The sequence below is a fragment of the Amblyomma maculatum genome, chromosome 2, assembly GCF_055883805.1.
Source record: "Amblyomma maculatum isolate TAMU_Amacu chromosome 2, ASM5588380v1, whole genome shotgun sequence".
Lineage (NCBI taxonomy): Eukaryota > Metazoa > Arthropoda > Arachnida > Ixodida > Ixodidae > Amblyomma > Amblyomma maculatum.
This window is the reverse complement of record NC_139345.1, coordinates 15,119,096-15,138,499: the sequence shown is the minus strand read 5'-3', so window position 1 is coordinate 15,138,499 and position 19,404 is coordinate 15,119,096. Positions and strand designations below refer to the sequence as shown.

Here is a 19,404-nt window from a genome sequence, read left to right as displayed (position 1 = left end):
GTTTGAGCGTCGGGCCTATAGGGAGTTTTTAACATTTCTTTTTTCAAAATTACGAAGATCTGGTCTCAAGCAACTCATCAGGCTTTATTACCTTCATCAGAAAAGGCTATAAGGAGTACTGGCTAGATGTTGGGCTCATTACACATTACATTCTCTGCTGCCTTTTGTAGAACCACAGTGTTGCAATTGTGGCAATGTTTGCTTTTGATCCAACACTTTTTCGAAAAGGTCATCTTCCAGCATATATACGGCCCTGTATTGTGATCAATATTTGAAAAATGCTTTGGAAAAAAATATATACTGCTCTTACAATGATTCTTATCTCCAACTGCAGGTACAGCTTTTTGGCATTCTCTTTTGATGAGAAGGTCGTTCCCAATCGAGAAACATGCCATCAACTTCTCGTGCGGCTCAAGATGGACGACTATGCCATAGGAAAGTCAAAGGCAAGAATCTGCTTATCCTTTATACTGACACTCCAGAAGGATCAATATTGTGCGACACATACATACCAGCACTCTGACCACTAAGCTCTTCGGTATGCTATTAGAGTATGCACGTCACACACGTTAATTTGCAGTTCTGCACATACTGTAGAAAAAGCTTGCAATACGGTATACGTTATCACATACGGTATACGTTAAACATGATGCCAGTGTTGTCGTCGTAGCATAGTACAGGATGGCATCGGTATAAATGCGGAGACCGGTGTGCTGGTCTTGTATATGAAGTGCATGGCGTTGCCGGTGATCTCTGCCAGGCCTTCTTGTGCTGGTCGGAAGGAGTTTTGGATCCATTACCAGAGTTTCTGATCCAATATGAGCAAGTGAATATTTACTTCATCAAAGATGCGAGTAAGGATGACGATGACCGTTGGATGTGTGTAGCAGGAGAGTTTCATGATTGGCTCGATGTGTAGCAATGAGGGCATCTACTGGTGGGAGTTGGGCGAATCTGTGAAGCTCCGTTATGTGTGTATACCCGGTAGACCGGTTATAGCCCTCAAGGAGAGTTATAATATTGAGTGTGTTGTAGTTTGCTGTGGTCAATTAATTCAAAGTAAAGGTCACCATAGCGGAACTTGGCGAGCAGAACAGCGACGGTGAGGCGATACGCCACCTCCGTCCCTGCGCCGTCACTCTTGTTAGTAAGCCGTTTGATCAAGTCATGACCACAGCTGTCGAGGCAGACTTCGGCGCGCGGCGCAGCGGTAGCAGCTGTGCCGCATCACGTTGTATGACGTCACGGCATACCCCTGGCGCTTCTTCGGCTGAAGGTCAAATTATCCCCGGTGACCTTGGCAAAACAAGTGAAAGAGCAACTCGGCGATTTCTTCGCAGTGCCCTAGGGCCATAGGGCATTCGAGACTCTGCCATATTGGTCACTGGATAAGACTTTTGCGATTTGGGCTGCCTGGGCGCTGTCTATTGTTCATTGGACTGTCCTGTGCACCTCGCGCAAGCACCGTGGAAGCTGCAGCGAAACCGGTTTCCATAAGACCTTTCCATTTTGGGCTCTTTGGGCACTGCAATATTGTCACTCGACTGTCGTGTGCACCCGGCGCAAGCACTGTACAGGCTGCAGCGAAACCGTTTTCTGACTGTCCAGAGGAGAGGAATTTTAACATCTCCTTGGAAAACAGCGCAGAGTAAGAACGCGAAGATAGTAAGCCAACGCAACGGCTTCCCCGCAATACAACGCTGTGATGGGGAGATGCACCCGAAAACGAGAATGTGATCCCAGTCCATCGTTTCCATCTATGGGACCGGACGTGCTGCCAATTCTCTTTCCCATTAAGCACAACGCAAGTGCGAACTGAATTGCGCCATAAGTAAAAGAAGGAGCTGTTCATACTGTCACGATTCTTGTTGGGAAAACGAAGCAGAGAGGCAACTGCATGACAAAGCCGCTCACAACCAGCTGCACTTTTATTGGTTCCGTCAAAACACAAGGTACCCCCCAAGCTGTTTACAGACAAACATCCACTGTCTGTAGAGAGCGCTAGCAAGCTGCTGACTTCTAGTTTATGCCAAGAAGTGTTTCTCGACACTGAAGTGAAAGTGTCAATAAATGTCTCTGTACCTCATTCAACATAACATTTCTGATAACTAGGCAGTTCTGATATGCTTTCCCAGGTAACGTGTTTCCCGCATCAAAAAATATGTATCAACATGATGAAGTTTGTAACAAGCATTGTGCCGCAACCTTTGTGCAGGTATTCCTAAAGTACTACCATGTGGAATACCTTTCTCGACTTTACGAGCAGCAAATACGCAAGATTGTCATTGCACAGTCAGCTGTCCGGAGGTGGCTTGCCAAACGCTATGTGCAGAAGAGGAGACTTGCCATTGCGCTGGTGGCCCAGAGGTGTAAGTTTCTGTCCATAGTTTTCTACCCAGACTGAATGACAATAACATCCTTGGCTTGAATTGCACTCTGAAATTGCTTTTAGACCAACTAACATTAACCAAATGACAGTAATTCTGCCTGTATGTAGGAGTTCGTAACTGCAGTATTCAGTTTGCTTGATCATAGTGCTGAGCTTCAGTGTTAATAGTGATTTTACACTGTAAGCACTAATAGTGATTTTGCACTATTAACACTGCAGGTCAAATGAAGATCCAGAAAAATAAGGAGGCAGCAAACCGAAGAAAGATGGCCAACAGGTCTGCTGATCCCAATGGATCAACATGGAAATGCCTCAAGATACTGGACTTTTGTCAGAAGGTACAAATATGTGGCGTGAAAGAGCATTGCACAAGGGTTGAGGAGGAGCCTCAGTTCACAAGTGAAGCAGACGTTTCGACAAGGGGACCTGTCTTCGTATGAGCAGCGCAATCAGTGAAAACAAGTCCCCTACTTGAAATGTTGGCTGAGCTTGCAAACTGAGGGTTCCCTCAACCCTTGTTCAGTGCTCTTTCATACTGTGCAGCCATCATCTTTTTCCCATTCTACTCGAAAAATGTGGAATGATGCATTCTCTACCTGTGAGGGCATAGCTCTCACTGCTCCATAAAGGCCCTGATATAAAAGCAGATGCAGCGTTGATTTGGTGTCAGCATGTTATAAGGCATTAGTTGCACCATTCAAGCTACAACACCTTGTTTCATTATGAGATGGCATAAACGCAACTAGCAGAAGCCTAGGAGAAGTTCGAAGAGATATATATTATGCCTGTTTTTTTTTTTTTTTACCATGTGGACTAATCAGGAAAGTTGATCATGTTCATTTCTATTTTCGTCTTAACTTGTTCTATATGTTTCAGATGCTACTTTGTGAATACAGGGGAGTAAAAGAAGTTTTAAACAGGCTTAGTGCCCAGGTGCTAAGTGCACTATATGAATAAAACAGCTTATATGTTTGTTCATGAAATTACAGCAAACATACCATTTGATAGAACTGTAAAAATCCAAGGAGATATATATTATATATTTTTTAAATGTCTGTGTTGAACAAAATTTGGGTATGTTACTTCTGTAGGTGCACCACTGTCCAAGCAGCAGGAACCGATGTTTAAAGAAAGCGCACCCCAACACCAACATCACACCAATCATCATGACTTGCCACCACGTGCCTATGCCGAGGAATGGTGAAACCATTCTGGTAAGAATGAAGCCTTCAGTCTAAATGCTCCATCTTCAAGCAATCAGCCTTTCAAAGCGTGTACAAGTCTTTTACAAGGCTTACATCAAAACCTCAGATGTATTGGCATTAGTGATGAAGACGTCAGCTATATATGTCTCTACTGTTTTTGTGCAATAAAATTTACTAGGAGGTCATATCAACTACAATAAATGTACTTCATACTTATATTTCATCAGAGAAGCAAGTATCTTATTTGAAACTTCTAGATTTTTAATGACTGTCACATGACTGCTCTTTTGCCAATGCGAAGACTTCAGCTATATATGTCTGCACTGCTTCTCTACAATCAAATTTACTAGTAGTCTAAATTAACTACTATAGAAGATCTTATGCTTGCATTTTATCAGAAAAGAAAGTGTCTATTTGAAGCTTCCAAGTTATAAATGACCGTCAGTCAACTGCTCTTATAACAATGCAGGATGAGGTACCTGTACCAAGTGAGAGGAGAATCAATGGGCGCTGCAAGAACCAAGAGCACCAGCATCAGCAAAGGCCGCAACCTAAGAAACCGCTCCATCTGAACAATTTCGACTTATGCATACACAAGCTTCCTGCGGAAGACAGGTACATTGACGCAAGTACATATTCAAGCAAGTTCTTGAAACTAGTGACCACAGCACGATCTGTTTATCATAGGTTACCTTACAATGCACACGTTACACTAAGGAAATATGTTATAAGTGAATCAGATAGCACCGATGAGAGTTTACTAGTGTACAGCTGCTGTCAAAAGTAAACAGATGAAAACTGTAAACACTTCTAGGGCAAACATATATCTTTTGTTTTCTGTTTCTTGACATCCGTAGTAAACCTGACTATTCTCGTGATTTACTGCACTAGCAAACTAAAACCCTATTGGTGTGCAGGAAAAAAATGGCAGCAGAAGTACCTGTGAAGCCAGCTCCAAGGGAAGTTCGCAGTGGAGTTAATGGAATCCACATGGAGCAGAGGAGGCAGCACGAGATCGATTCAAACTCAGGTAGGCATCGCAGTTTGCAGAAAATGGGTGCTTACTAATACCATCAAGAGTAAAACACAGGCAAGCTGACCTTCTCCAGCAAAATATTTTTTTTTTCTAGCTTCTGGAAACTCAAGTAATCAAAGCAGTGGTCCCCGGCCGACAATGGTTGAAGTTGAATCCTGGTGGCAAGAAGGCTCACTCAAAGAGAATCAAACAATGTGAGCATAACCAACACACTTTTCAGAATATATCGCTCAGTAAATTGCATACCATAAAGCCTAACTGAATTCCTTGTTACAGAGAGCCCACCACTCCACCTCAAATAGACATGCCGACAGCTCAAGACAGTGACCCAAACCAAGGTCCCTACCAGTTCAAAAAGATCCTGCGGAAGCCTCCGCCCTCACCGAAGCCATCACCAAACAGGCAAACCCCCGGTGTGTTTGACTTCCGGAAGCTGTTGCGCAAGACTGACAATGCGCCTACAGAGACTCTGAAACGTTGCAAGGGCTTGTTGTCATCGCCAAGTTCAGTCACATGAGCCTCACTACAGCAGCATGCAGTGTACAAGGTCTGGTCCAGCCCAGATAACACTAGGCAGGACAACTAGTCTCTCCCCTTCCGTCCCTAAATCCCATTACCTTGTGCTGAAAACTGTGTGTTGTGCAGTGCACAAACCATACTTTCGATTCTAAGCACTGCTCCTGCTCAGAGTAAAAAACAAGCAGGAGAGTACAGTGCCACACCATTGGTTCATGGCTCACAAAAGGCCATTAAATCAGTAGCTACAACGTAAAGAAACAATGCAGCTAAAGTACAAGAAAATAACAAGAAGCAATGCAAGCACACATTTACAGTGTATCTGTGATAAAGAAAACAGCCTTTATAAGCTTTTTTTAGTACCAGTATTATACATGCACTTAAAGTGTGCATATTTGGACAACCACAGAGGCAACCAAATATCAGCTGTACGTCCACTGACATTGGTACTATGCTCTTACTTGGCAGCTTTCGCAAGTTCAAGCCAAGTAGTAATCTAAATATGTGGCCCATGCAGTGAATGAATATCGCAGAAAGGAATGAAGAGATTTAAGCGAAGTTTCTTACACAGGAAAAACATCTATTCAAGCAGTCCATAGATGCAGAAATGTACCTAACAGAGATTCTCAGGGCCCTGAAGCATCATCTCTGCTCCCTGTGGAAAAACAAGTGCATTTGCACTGTGTTAATTATTGATAGTTTCTAACAAGGAAACATGTATATAGAACAACTTGTACAATACATGTAAAAAACATTTTCAAAGAATGTGAAACTATGTTGCAATAAATATGTGATATTTCCGTGTACATATGTATTTTTCAGATTTTTTCATGTGCTGCTTACATGTAGGTTTACCTCATTGTTGCTTTCTTCTATTATTGCAGTAACACTTGTCACATTATAGAAGGCCCCGTGACGTGGCTGACAATCAAAGTATATCTTTTCTCCAATCCTTCCGTCAGAGAATCCCACTGCCAATGAAAAACAGGAATAAAGCTTTCAAGCTCTGGTCACACTGAAATATATATATATGGTCCCCACAGGTAGGTAGGCACATGGTGCTTAGTGCTCGCATGCCAGCTATGAGAAAGTGGAGTGCTCTAGGTAAACTTAGACCACCTTTTTGTTCATTAATGTGCACTGCCATTGCATAGTATGCAGGCATTTTCTATTTGTCTCTACTGAAATGAATGACCTTATCAACCAAACTTTAGACCTCTAAATTTAAAATTACCAAACTCTGCTTACGGCATTATGTTTCAAGCACAAGCTGAACTAATGATATTAAGTAAACAAAAGCTCCAACAGTTTGCAAATCCCCCATTTTACCTACAGCACAATGTTTGACAGCAGGTAAAAATTAGCTTCTGCAACATATTTATGAATTTTACACTTCTCACTTGTCAAAAAATGTGATAGTGTTCATTAAGCACAATAAATAATAATAGCGTTCACTGGCTGAAATGCAGCCTCCTTCAAATGGCATTAAGCAGCACTAGAATACAACTGAATACAGCTGAAGGCTGTGCAAGCGCATACTAACCAGGCTCGGGCAGTTCAAGGCCAACCCAAATCCAATGTGGTGCACTGGTGTCAAGGTGCCCAACATAGCATATCTTCCCCACGAGTTTTCTCCGAACAACTGCTGTATGACCTTTATCAAGGAGGTTGAAGGTAAGTGCTTTTGTTGATGCCTTGGTTCCTTGGAAAGATGTGCAAGCTTCACATAGGCAATCATCTAAGGGCACCCACGTCTTTCCAAATTGATGCAATTGCTGCAAAACCTTTTTGATGAGAAGGAAAAGAATCATTTGGAAGTATAATTAGAGCAATTAATGGGTAATGAGCTACTGCATAACTAAAGAAGTGAAAACTGGCATTTATTATACTGGGGGTGATTACAGGTTGGTGTGCTAAGTGTCTTACAAAATTCCTGAATTGTATATGTAATCAAATGCACAAAAAGTTATGAATGCAACTAAAAAATTAAATATATGCAATGTATACCATTTCTTCCTCTTGTTACAAAGTCTCCTGTCTGTCACAACAGGCAGCAGCAGAGGGTGAGCAGCCACGAAGTTTTTATGCAGTAACTAAATGGCAGAGCATGTGAAAAGTTGAAATACAATTTGCTGCATTACCTTTTTCAATTTTTGAATATGTTCCTCATACCCTGAGCAGGTTTACAAATGTGACGCCCAGCTGCCAAAGGGCAATGTATAACTCATCTTATGCAGATAAGTACAACTCCTTTTCTTTTGAATATAGATTACCTTCTAAAAAAAAAAATACAGAGTGCGCTTGGAAGCACTACTAGTGGAAGTTGGTAATGCTCACATGTGTTACACATTTATTATGATTTCATGAACTTGCTAACCTTGTATTTAGTGAGACAAGCGGGCATTAATTATGAGTGTAGCTGGAGCTCCATGCCTGAATGTAATGCCAAGAAAGAATATAGATATTACATAGAATTAGGATTTTACTTAACTGTAAAATGAGAAACGCACCTGCGGCCATGGCTATCGACAGGAACACAACAAGCATAGTACATATTCTGCGTGAGTTACATGCATGGCTACGCAATCAATGAGCACGAACTGACTACCCATTGCATTAATAATTTACATATTCATTAAACATACATTTTTGACCTGTGCTTCCGCATAAACTTTACATAGCATGAACTGTGAAGCGGTAGTCATTTGTTTTATATGAAAGCGGTATAATTTTACTTCTGATTGGCGTTTTTGTCGCGCTGGAAATAAAGACAGTTGCTTTAGGACGCTGGGCTGGAGCTGTTCAGCTTTTGCCATAGAGGTAAAAACCTTTGTACTTATCAAGTGAATTATAGTTTTGAGGGTTCACTCAGGTTAGGACCCCCTCCTCTGTATGCCCTTTCCACTTGTTTTATAACTGCATTTACCACCTGGCTGAAGGTCACTGTAGTAATTAATAAAATTTTTTATTGATACATACAGAATTCACTATTGCAACTACTCTAGAAGCTTATACATTTATGTATTCTATATGCATTCAAGTTGACTTGTGCATGCTAACAAGTTGTTGGCCATGCATTAGGGACCTGTCAGCCTCCTTCCAAAATTCCACTATTGACAAGATTGTGCATTCTCTAAAGATAGAGAAAATGCTAGTATTGAAACTATTCCTAGATTACTGATATTTCTGAACAAGTGCCTTCTTTTCAGTAGGAGGCATTTTGTAGCTTCCAATATATAACAAGTGCAATTTGTACCTAACGTGAAGAACATCACTTGTGGTGTCACCCTTTATATGTTAATAAAAGGCAGGCCAAAGTTAAGGCTTACTTTCAGCTTGTCAATGGTCCCTTTAATCTTCTTCAATCGCGAAGGCGAGGTAATGTCAGGCGGCTTCGTGTACCTTACTGGCACAATATCGGAACTGCAGGCAGGAGAACAAGGCGTACTATTATGCTGTGGTCTACTAAGGAAATGTGAAAAAAAATAATAATAATAATAAAATAAAATAAAAATAAAAAAACAGTCGAAAGATATATGAACTAAGTACCGTGTACACAAATCAATGCAACAGTGTCAAGAACTAAAAAAAGAAGGGCAAGAGCTAAAAAAGAAGATGGGGGGTGGGGGGGAGGAATTTGTTAGCATTGTTGTTGGCAATATCTAGGACCACAGTTTTGTTATTCTGCGGTACAGAACAAAAATCACAATTTCTAAAACCCATTATGGTAACGCAATGCAATAACTTACTATGCTTCATTTCGCTGTGACCATCGATCAACGGCAACCTCTCCATTGCCCAAGGGCAGCGCGAACATCGCTTTGCAAGCTTGTAGTTCTCTGGTCAAAGTTTCGTTCTCCTGTACAAGTCTACAAATGTAAACAGCACGCATAGCCATTACAATTTAAATGTTGTAGCACTATAGCACTGATTCATGCAAGACTACTCTACCTGTGTTGCTTTTCCATGAGCATGGCAATATTGGTGCAGAGGGGTACAATACCATCCTTCGAATGCTTCAAGACGAAGGCCACGGCTGCCGATGCGCAACGGCCTGACGACTCCGCGGATGCACGCCGAGTGTCGGACATTACATTAACAACCCGCTCTCTGGAAGTCGCGGGACTTAGTTCGTTGAACACAAAAGCGTTTGTCGCATGTTCACTCCACTTACAAATGACCACCAAGCTTCACATGCAACGAACACAACACAGCACAGCTCAAGCGCAACCCAACGTCCACGGCTCCTACCAAGTTCCCGCGCTACGAATGCTACGAAACGAAAGCCAGCGCCAGCGGGCCTGAGAGAAATGCGCTGCCGAAAGTATCCGAAAGCGTTGCCGGTGCTGCCACCGTTGCGTTTTGGTTTCGCTTTTCCAACGGCGCAAGACAAGAATACGAGCGCGACGGTTTTTTTTTTTTTTTTTTTTTTACAAGTTATTTTTTTCACGCAAAAATTATAGTGAAATGTTATTAAAAAATTCAAGAAGGCACCCTCGCATCGCTGGTAGACTAGATGACGTAGACGCTTCGGTTTTGAAAGGTCGGGCGTCATGGCGCAAGCTTTCGGCCCCCGTTCCTCAGGCCTGCGTGCCAGGAGCGGTGAGTAGGGGGCCTCCTAAATCGGTGGAAAATAAAGTTTTAATCAATCAATCAATTTCGGCTGGAGCAATTTGTAGCAAAAGGTGGCAGAATAAATATAAAAAGGTCGTGGGCACTGCAACTGCCTCACGTGCATCTGTTGCGTCCTTTGAAACAATGTGACTGACTACGGATGCCGAAAGTCATGTAAATAGTAATCTTTCGAAATTAATTAGCTTGGGTAACACATAAAAAAAAATTAATACAGTCGAAGTATTTCGTTATGTGTGACTTCACCTGCCTGATTACACCCCAGATTTTATAGCGAAATTTTTTGCTAGTGTATTATCCATTCTGAGGATTCGTTCACAGCACGTACTGCAATGTCATTGCATTAACAGACGAGATTTACTTGTAACTGCAGCGCGACATCTTCTATTGGATCTACTTCGTGTCGACAGTTTTATGATCTCGCGCCGTCTCATACAGGTGAAATTAGGCTTGCATGGGTTTCAGCGTACTGCAGGTGGGATTTCTATGAATTAGTCTGCGGAGTTTCTTGCGTCGTCTTCCTTCAGCGGGTTTTTCGAGTCATTCCTTTCCTTTTGGGTGGGAATGACTCACGATTCAAACAATGTTTTTTCTGCTGTCTCCAATTCACACTCCCCGTCATTTGACGTCTGCCGTCATTTGCAGTAAATGTAACCCAGAACAGTGCCTCTGAAATCATGTTTGATGTGCAACTGGTGAATTTTAAGTGTAGTATTCGTTTCCCTTCCATGTACAAGGATCCGGATGTTCACACTCAGTCATGTGTTCACTCTGCAGTGAAATATAGACTTTGGAACATTTCTTTCTGTCCTGACGCCGTTTAGCCTACCTCCGAAAACTTTCCCTGAATTTCCTTTAACAAATTTTCTGTATCTATGACTATTCCAAATTTATTCCCGTTTGGCGCTACCATAGCAAGGTAGATACCATGGGCGCTACTCAGCTGGGCTTCAGCAACGGGACGTTGCGTCCAGCGGTTGAGTCGGGAAGGATTGCCTGCTAGGTGCATCAATTTCGCTCTCTCCCTTCTTGCAGTTTTTTATCGAGTTGAAATTAAATTTTTCTTATCAGTGCGACTTCCTCGGCCATCCTATATATACCTGGTGTCGCAGCTAACTTGAACCAACGGTTTAAGAGTTTATTATTTCAGGTACGCTAGGGAAACCAGTAGCATAAAGTTGACAGAAGTCTCGCGCACCGAAGGCATTTTTTTTTCCATTAATTAATTAGTAATTCGGTTAACTTTTCTAATTTAATAAAAATAGTTCGACCATAAATGTGATTGCAAAGTTGGTGAGCACTTTGAGAAACCCCTCTCTTTATCTAGCTATCTAGCGCAGAGGAAATGCCAGGAAACACAATGGAAACACGCCATCGACTGCAAAGCCTCGAGCCTCGCGTTTTGCTTGAAGCTTTTGCAGGTTAGGTGGACGGAGTGCTCGCTTTGTGTTGACTCCCGTTACCTCTGCGCTAAACAGCTCCTTCGACAATACTCGCCATCTCGGTTCATTCGTGCTGCTGCCACAAAGAAATATATATCATCATCATCATATCAGCCTGACTATACCCACTGCAGGGCGAAGGCCTCTCCCATATTTCTCCACTTAACCCGGTTCTGTGCTAGCTGCATCCACTTGACCCCCGAGAACTTTTTAATCTCATCCGCCCACCTAACTTTCTGCCGCCCCCTGCTACGCTTTCCAAGAAATATATATAATTCCACCAAAATTATCACGACGCAAAGCATTTTTCTTACGATCTAGCACATAAGTGCGTATTAGGAAATCGATTTCACAAATATATTATGAATTTTTGTAATAACTTAGAACTCAAAAATATTGTTACGTACTCAGTACGTAACGAGGGTGTTTATTTGCAGTCTATAGCACTGCGAGTCCGCAAGGCTTTGCCAGCGTCTGTTCCCTCTTTCTTTCTCCCCAGTTTCTTCTGCATCCTTCTCATGACGCTCAAAGGCACGTGACAATATAATTAAACGCTCGATTGAATAAGATTGCTAAAAAAAAATGACAGGGTAGAAAAATAGTTAGTGTCACTTGCCTTTTTCAATAAAATTGCAAGAAATCGCGAATTTCAACTTTCTCCTGAGATGAAGAACACAACCAGAATAAAACAGGGCAATGGTTTTACTGACAGTGCCCGAATGCATCGCGCCAGAATTTAGGGCTGAAATTTGATTTTTTTCGCTGCGCGTCGCACCTGGAGCGATGTTAAAAATATTTTACTAAAGCAACTTCGTCAACAAAACTACGTCTCAACTTTTTAAAAGAAGCATTACACAGATTTTTGAATAAAAGCTTATGTACGACAATTCTAGTGAGCATGCAGCAGGGCTCCACGCGTGCAACTTTTCGAAATGGAATAAACTGCGTTTTCCACCTCTAGCGATATAAGATTTTTTTTTTTTTCTGAGAAAACTACGGCGTAACTTGCAAAACCAAGACTTATTCCTTTATGTCGACACGTCCCCCCCCCCCTCCCTCCCCCAATATATAAAAATTTCATTACAAACAAAAAATGGTCTCGTGTGGTGTGGTGGTGGTACGTGGCGGCGTGCGTGTGTGTGTGTGCGTGTGTGTGTGTGTGTGCGTGTGCGGCGTGCGTGCGTGCATGCGCGCGCGCGCTCGTTTTCTGGTAAGAACGGCAATCGAGTCCCCCATGACCATTCTTTGTTTCTAATTAAATTTTTATATATGGTGGTCATATGTCTCGACACAAAGACATGAGCTTTAGTTTTGCAAGATATGCAGTAGTTTTCTCGTAAAAAATTGTATATGACTAGCGGCGGAAAACGAAGTTTTTCCAATTTCAAAAAGTTGCACGTTTCGAGACCTGTTGCTTGCGTACTAAACTTTTGTCACCTGTTACTTTTTACTCACTAAATTTATGCAACTTTATACTTTTATGAGAACTATTAAAAACCTAGCTGTTTTATTTTTGCAGTTCATTTAGTAAAATATCGCAAACATATGGCTCCAGGAGCAACGCGCTGCAAAAAACACACAAAAAAAGTATATTTCCCACCTTAACTACAGGCATGATGCGTTGCGCTGCTTGCGCTAACACTTTTATTCTTTATTATTCAGGTTATTTCCCTAACGTCAGGCGAAGTTGGGAGCTCTACACCATTTGGTGGTTTCTGCACAACGCATAAAATTCGCCCAAAATTCGAAAACAGTAAAAAAGACGCGTTTGATTTCCATTTAAAAAGAAAACACCATCTTCGTTTTTTATAAAACTATCCACAAAGAATTCTCAGTACCTCAAAAATATTACTGTCTAAAAAGTGTTGCATTATATAGTTTAAAATTATAAAGATTAATAGAAATCTTAACGCTTGTTCTGAAAATTGTCAATATTCAGCCCAACATACTGGGGCGACTAAGTAAAGTGTTGCCATTGAAACTTTTTCTCTGTATTATCCAGGCCTTACGCTTTATGCCAGGAAACGTTGAAGCTCCAGTAGTCCGTTCTTTCTCCATGTTATATTAAAATGAGCTAATATTCAAAAGTGTAAAAAAATGGACCACTTTGAATCGAATTTAAAAACTACCGCATTTTCGATCTTTATCAAATGCTGCTAAAAACAGTACTAAGTACTTTATAAATATTAGCCATTAAAATTATTGCATTTTAATTAAAATATAAAAATAAATATAAAACTGCATACATGCTTTCCTTCTGTATAAAGTACTTATGACTTCCCCTTAAAGTGTAAGCGTCAAAAGTTCTATTTAGTATTTGCTGAATTTAGTTACATTTTAACCTATTCAGTATCCAAAGCCTTCACAATGCTCCTAAACTCGTTTTATGCTTATTGGCAGTGTTGAGGATTGCTTAAAGTGGAAGAAATTTGCTATTTCTGGCAATTTCATTTCATTTCTGGCAATTTTCTTTTCGTTGAAAAGTGAAGTGGTATTCGAACCAGTTCTTAATAATGTTATTTCATTTCTATGTTATAGCGAACGTTAAGCATACAATATTTTTGAAGACGATTTTTCTAGTGTGCACCTACATCCCACGAGAAGTGATTCATCGTGGCCCTCATGGCTACATTTTGAGCAATCTGATTTGAATTCGGCAGGGTGTATGCGGTCGATCCTGATTGAGTTTCGTTTGGAGTTGTATTTGCCTAAGCTTCGAGCTTTGGTTAGACTTGTAAGGTGGCGGTCGCGTTTGTGTCGTTCACATTGCAGTAGACACCACCGGGTGCGGGCTGCGCAGGCACACAGGTGGGGGTCTGGCCAGATGAAGCCACTGCTCACGCGCAGCCGTCATTCAGCGATTCGACAAGTCTCTGCTAATTGGTATCCGCTAAGCTGAAAGCCTCTAATGGCAGCCGTAGTCACTAAAAAAAAAAATTGGAAGATGCTTAGCTTGGTTAAGCCCGGTAGGTTGCGAAAGTATCCTTAGCAATAGGCGGCATCGTAGTCATGCGCACCGCCGTCTCTCACGGACGGCGCGAGTCGGTCATCGCTTTATACCGCTGTATAACGTCACAACACCTGTGGCGCTCCTGGCGGAGAGAGCGGCAGTTAGGCCGCCGTTCATGTGCACCGCCGTCTCTCACGGACGGCGCGAGTTGGTCGCCCAGCTTTGAGGCGTGACGTCACACAGAGGTCATGCGAAAGGTCATTTCATGTGCACCGCCGTCGCACCGCAAAGGCTTCAAAGTGAAAGTAGTATTGTTTTCGCGATAAAATAAATAAAGAAAAACATTGATGGCGCAATCGTTCAAAGAGCACTTCGTATAACTGTCGCCATGAAGTAAGCGGGGAACGTTAGGCAACGTCTATAGATATTTAATAACACTATGCGCGGTTGACGGCGAAAGTGATCAACAGTCCTCGCCCAGGTTCTCCAGCCCTTTGGAGCCGTGGGCACTAGCGACGCGCAGGATTTCCCGCACGTATGTGGCCGCGAATCGCTCCGAGTAGAAGGGTGGCCGCGGTAGCAGCCAGCCGTCGACAAAGCCCAGGTGGCCGCCACACGGGGTCACCACGGCAGCCAGCCAGCGCGAGTTGACGATCTCGTCGTCGGGAAAGGTGTCCCTCGAGCCGAACACGTCGTCGTCGGCCATGAGGAACACCAGCGGACGCTGAACTCCCGACAGCTTGCCCTGCGTGCGCCGCCGCATGCGCTCTTCTTAGTGGGTGATATTAACACGCCGGTGTTCTGTTTAGAACCACAAGCGCAATAATAAACAGTCAAGACCAGCAGACGGCTGTTTTCATTAGAAGGTTTCTGGCGATCAGTTTACACGTATGGAACCATTTTTACATGTATTTAACGTGTTTTATAAAACACACATGGAACTTTTTAGAAAATTCGTTAACCATAATAGTCATTCTGTAGCAGCAAAGAGTTGCCCCGAGTTTCAAACGGGGTAGCTGAGCCCCAGATAACTGGGGGCTCCAAAGGTGCCGACCATCGCCTTGGCACGGTCCATTAGCAACGGTTGGCTAGCGATCACGCTTGTCTTCCACGCTTACAGTCCCACGTCCTGCGAAAGTGAAAGACAAGACACTCCGAGCACGGCAGGGATCCCGCAGGTTTGCTAAAGGAGAGGGTTGTGAGTGGGGCTATCTCGGAGAGGTTCGCGCTCGCTTAAGTTCACAGGCCAGGTTACCTTGAGGCTGTAAGTCTCGTAGAGTCCCTCCGTAGAACTGAACCCGAATGCCGGAGCCGTGTACGCCTTGTCGAATTGGCCCAGCGTCCAGCAGGCGAACACGTCATCCGCGTTGACCTCGTTCTGCGCACGTGCGCGAAGGTTGGAGCTTCGTTACGTACCGGACACAAATCTCGCTCATTAATGAACTGTACACGCATCTCTTGGGAGTTAACACGCAACAAAAACCAACACTACGGGTCCGAATAATTTTGTTCTTAACAGCGATAAAGCAGTCTCGAGAGAATTTAAAACAAAATGCGCGGGCCTGCTACTGGCTCTGTAGCTGAGCCACCTCCGCTGCCTCGTGCGGACAGGAGAACAAAAGAAAAAAAAAATGGCAGTGGTTTAGCTCAGCTATGCCAGGATATACGTAACGAGAGGTACGTTTTTTTGGCTGAGCTTGCTGTAGTCATACATGTTTAGCAATGAGACAGCTTTATTTATGCCATAGGTGGCACTTTGGACCACTAAAGTGCGATGTGGTGAAAGCGTCTATTGCGCGGTAGTCTGAAGCCCTCCACTACGGCACCTCTTTCTCTCTATTTTCAATCCCACCTTCCTACTTTTTCCTTACGGCTCGGTTAAGGTGTCCGCGGAGAATTATGAAAGATACTGCGCCTTTTCTTTCCTGTAAAGCAATGTGAAACGCCGATGATGCATGTTGCCCTGACTCTAGCTGCTTCTATACGCTGTGCGGTGCGGCGTTCGAGGAAGCGCCAAATTAATGGCGCAGCATGGGCGCCTGGATCGAACGCCCTGCGGGGTCAACCTCGTGTGTGTGTCTTGGGTTGTTGGTGTGGCTTCAGGAAGAACGAAAAGAAAATGCACGAGCCTGCTACTGGCTCTGTAGCTGAGCCACCTCCACTGCGGACAGAGGAGAAAATAGAGACGTTCTCTCTTCTGTACGCCACGAGGCAGCGGAGGTGGCTTAGCTACAGAGCCAGTATCAGGCTCGTGTATTTTCTTTGCCTTCTTCCTACAGCCACACCAACATCATTGCACAGCACACGGACGCCTCTTCATTTCGCCTCTATCGAAACGCATCCTGTTCTGGACATGACGGTCACTCGGACTCCATATTTCATGCATGAGTGCCACATTGCGCCCTCGTATCTATGTTGCTTTACACGCAATGCCGCCTTTGAAGATAATAAGGTTTTAAATCATTCTTTATATCGAGATGGTCTCAGATTGTGCAGCAAACTGTTGATCTTAGTGGTTCACCGCGCTAACGCATAGAACGACAATAAACGCAAATACCACGGCGCGCTCCGTGGTGGTGTTGTATTTATTAGACAGTTTTAGTTTCACGTGCGTACAGAGTTACGTACGCAAACGTGAGAAGTCTACGTGCGCAGCGCGCATTTCGCCAGGACTACTTTTAGTTTCACGTACGTGGTGTACGTGAAGCAAAATGTATGGACCTTTCATACAAGTCTCGAAAAACTGTGCGTACGTGTTATGCCGCGCCATCTAGTACAGATGAACCAAACTAATTTTGTTTAGTCGAGCTGCCTTGAACCGAGCCACGCTGCGGCCGTAGCCAAGAGTCGGTCGAATTGGAAATTGCTGTTCTCAACGTCGTTGCTCTACAGTGAACAATTAGCAAGACGCATACCTATATGCGTCCACCGCACAGCGTGTCGCATGCAGTCTTCGAATGGATTGCATTCTCTCACGTCGCGAAGCATATCCAGATCGTCGCTTTAGGAAAAGAGAATTCGCTGGGCAACAGAACCAACAGAACTCATGCTTACAACTTCACAACCTTCTCCCTACAACGGATTGGCTCTGGTTGGCTGCCGGCTTGCATCTTGCACTCTAGCCACTTCTCGCTCAACTCTGGTCTGGCGTGACCTCGCGAGATCGTTGCTATGACGACGACAAACGCTTCTGCGTCAGGCTTAACAGCTGAAAAATCGTCCTTCTATCTAAAAAATAAAGGCTATTTGTCACTTGAAACTTTACGCGAGGGTAAGATTGGGTAAGCTTAAAGCGAATACAACAGTTTAGAACACGATATCGCGCCGAGGAATTAGCGGCGAAGCTGTTATTGCTGTGAAGCGGGCGGGCAGGGCGTCGCCATGTTGTCAACTCTACGTACGCCAGCAACGTGAAGACGCCAACGTGAAAATCCGAATCTCACGTACGTCCGTGAAACTCCCGCGGACTCTTCACGTTCTGCGCATGCGCACTGGTCACACGTAGGCGCTTCACGTACGTGAAGCTCCCACGTACGTGAAACTAAAACTCTCTATTGTCGTTCTATGTGTTAGCGCGATGAACCGCTATGAATGACTGTTGATCTGTTTAGGAATACCTAAATGCGTCACTGTGCAGAATCTGGTGGAATAAAAAAAATTCTGCAGTTCGCTGCCCCAATAATAATTGGTTCATAGGAAAGGAAAGGCGCAGCATCTGTCACACTTGTTCTGTGGACACCTGCACCGCGTCGTAAGGGAGGGGAGGAAGGCGGGAGTGAAAACGGAAAGAGAAAAAGGAGTGCCATAGTGGAGTGCTCCGGAGTGATTTCGATCACCTGGGGATCTTTAATGTGCACTGACATCGCACAGCACACGGACGCCACTTCGTTTCGCCTCCATCGTTTGCTGCCCCAACGAACGCCATTTCAGTACTGCTGCTAGCACCCAACCGGCACCGCTGCGAACGTACAACTTGCGCTGCCACACGAACTTTTTAAAAACGTTCTTTTCGTAAAAAATGCAGCCTCTTTTTTTCTTTTCGGTAAATGGCCCTTAAGAAATTAGGATACCTGAGAACTAACTTAGCTCAAGCTTCATGTTAACTCGTCACTGAGGTCAAAATCGTTTATCTTTCCCATATTTGATTATGCTTGCAATGATATGGAATCCCCACAATCTAACAGACATCTCCCAGATAGAAAGTGTTCAAAGAAAAGCTGTTCGTTTCATTTGTCGCCAGTATCGCAGGGATTTATCGCCGACGTCCGCCCTTGCTTCATTGAACCTAACATTATCTAGTCACCGGCAGGTAGAATCTTTGAAATTTATTTATTGTACTGTACGTGCTCATTATCAGCTTTTACCTACAAGTTATATTAATCCGGCGCATCGCAAGTTCATAAGGCACTACCATGAACTTAACCTCAGTCCTTACTACGATAGAACCAACACATTTAAACCGCTTTTTCCCTCGTACGATCGAGGCACGGAAAAGGCTACCTGGCTCGTATCGCCACATTCCATTGCATGAGTTTGTTAACGCAATAAGTCACTGTTTCACTGTATTCATGAACACAATTCAATTATTACTTTGTTTATACTTTTGCCTGCCTGCTTGTTTAGTTGATTTTCACTGTATGATTACTTCGAATTTTTCGCTCTGCCTCCCCCCCCCCCCCCCCCTCCCCTTATTTTTTCTGCTATAGCTCTGGATGGAGCTGCAGTATGTAGTAATAAAAAAAAAGAAAAAAGAGAAAAATTTGACTGTCGACAGACTTTCCCCAAGCGTACCCATTCCAGCTGAAAAGCACCTTTACCAGTTGAATTTCCAATTACTGCAAATTGATGAAAGTCCAGCCGGAAATTTTCCAGGTTGTCCTTGACTGCAGGTGTAACATTTCCAGCTAGAAACCAGGGCATTCTAGCTCCAGTTCAATAATCCAGCAGGAAATGGATGCCGTAACTTTAAGGTTATATGACGCGACACGTCGGCGACTCCCGTTGCGGATCCTCGTTCGAGAGTATGTACTTGCAACACGCTTAAACAGTGGTCACTAAAATTGTGCCTTCATACCTCACCCATACTGTTTAGCATACAGTCTTAAGCTACCATATCATGTGAAAGACCATATATGAAAGACACAGATATGAAACCCCGTTTAACTAAGGCATGCGAACGTGCAGACGTGTCTGGACGGGATTCAAGCGCCCCGGACAGTTCTATTTTCCTCACG

The 19,404-nt window shown here is 43.5% G+C and overlaps 3 protein-coding genes across 15 annotated transcripts in view; 1 reads left to right on the top strand and 2 right to left on the bottom strand.

The window, feature by feature from the left end:
- The window catches only part of ninaC (STKc_myosinIII_N_like and MYSc_Myo21 domain-containing protein ninaC), a 145,988-nt gene extending 140,841 nt beyond the window's left edge, over positions 1–5,147 (top strand). For all 3 annotated transcript variants that reach the window (XM_084593327.1, XM_084593325.1, XM_084593326.1), the window contains exons 27-34: positions 335–446; positions 2,216–2,369; positions 2,609–2,727; positions 3,481–3,603; positions 4,064–4,209; positions 4,512–4,624; positions 4,725–4,824; positions 4,907–5,147. In XM_084593327.1, coding sequence (XP_084449453.1) covers positions 335–446; positions 2,216–2,369; positions 2,609–2,727; positions 3,481–3,603; positions 4,064–4,209; positions 4,512–4,624; positions 4,725–4,824; positions 4,907–5,147 — 1,108 coding nt within the window. The remainder of the gene's footprint in view (positions 1–334; positions 447–2,215; positions 2,370–2,608; positions 2,728–3,480; positions 3,604–4,063; positions 4,210–4,511; positions 4,625–4,724; positions 4,825–4,906) is intronic.
- Positions 1–9,932, bottom strand: part of LOC146198013 (uncharacterized) — a 55,539-nt gene extending 45,607 nt beyond the window's left edge. The window contains exons 1-6 of one of the 7 annotated variants that reach the window (XM_084593331.1): positions 9,098–9,931; positions 8,896–9,015; positions 8,476–8,569; positions 6,690–6,800; positions 6,002–6,117; positions 5,696–5,801 (exon numbers count right to left, since the gene is read on the bottom strand). In XM_084593331.1, the coding sequence (XP_084449457.1) occupies positions 6,040–6,117; positions 6,690–6,800; positions 8,476–8,569; positions 8,896–9,015; positions 9,098–9,237 (543 nt within the window). In that variant the 5' untranslated portion in view covers positions 9,238–9,931 and the 3' untranslated portion in view covers positions 5,696–5,801; positions 6,002–6,039. Of the gene's footprint in view, positions 1–5,695; positions 5,802–5,977; positions 6,118–6,689; positions 6,931–8,475; positions 8,570–8,895; positions 9,016–9,097 lie in introns of those variants that run through there. The other 6 variants (XM_084593329.1, XR_014704936.1, XM_084593328.1 and 3 more) reach the window with 6 other exon arrangements.
- Positions 9,933–14,577: 4,645 nt separating this feature from the next.
- Positions 14,578–19,404, bottom strand: part of LOC146198011 (protein ABHD1-like) — a 38,456-nt gene continuing 33,629 nt past the window's right edge. For all 5 annotated transcript variants that reach the window (XM_084593316.1, XM_084593320.1, XM_084593317.1 and 2 more), the window contains exons 5-6: positions 15,426–15,548; positions 14,578–14,915 (exon numbers count right to left, since the gene is read on the bottom strand). In XM_084593316.1, the coding sequence (XP_084449442.1) occupies positions 14,634–14,915; positions 15,426–15,548 (405 nt within the window). In that variant the 3' untranslated portion in view covers positions 14,578–14,633. The remainder of the gene's footprint in view (positions 14,916–15,425; positions 15,549–19,404) is intronic.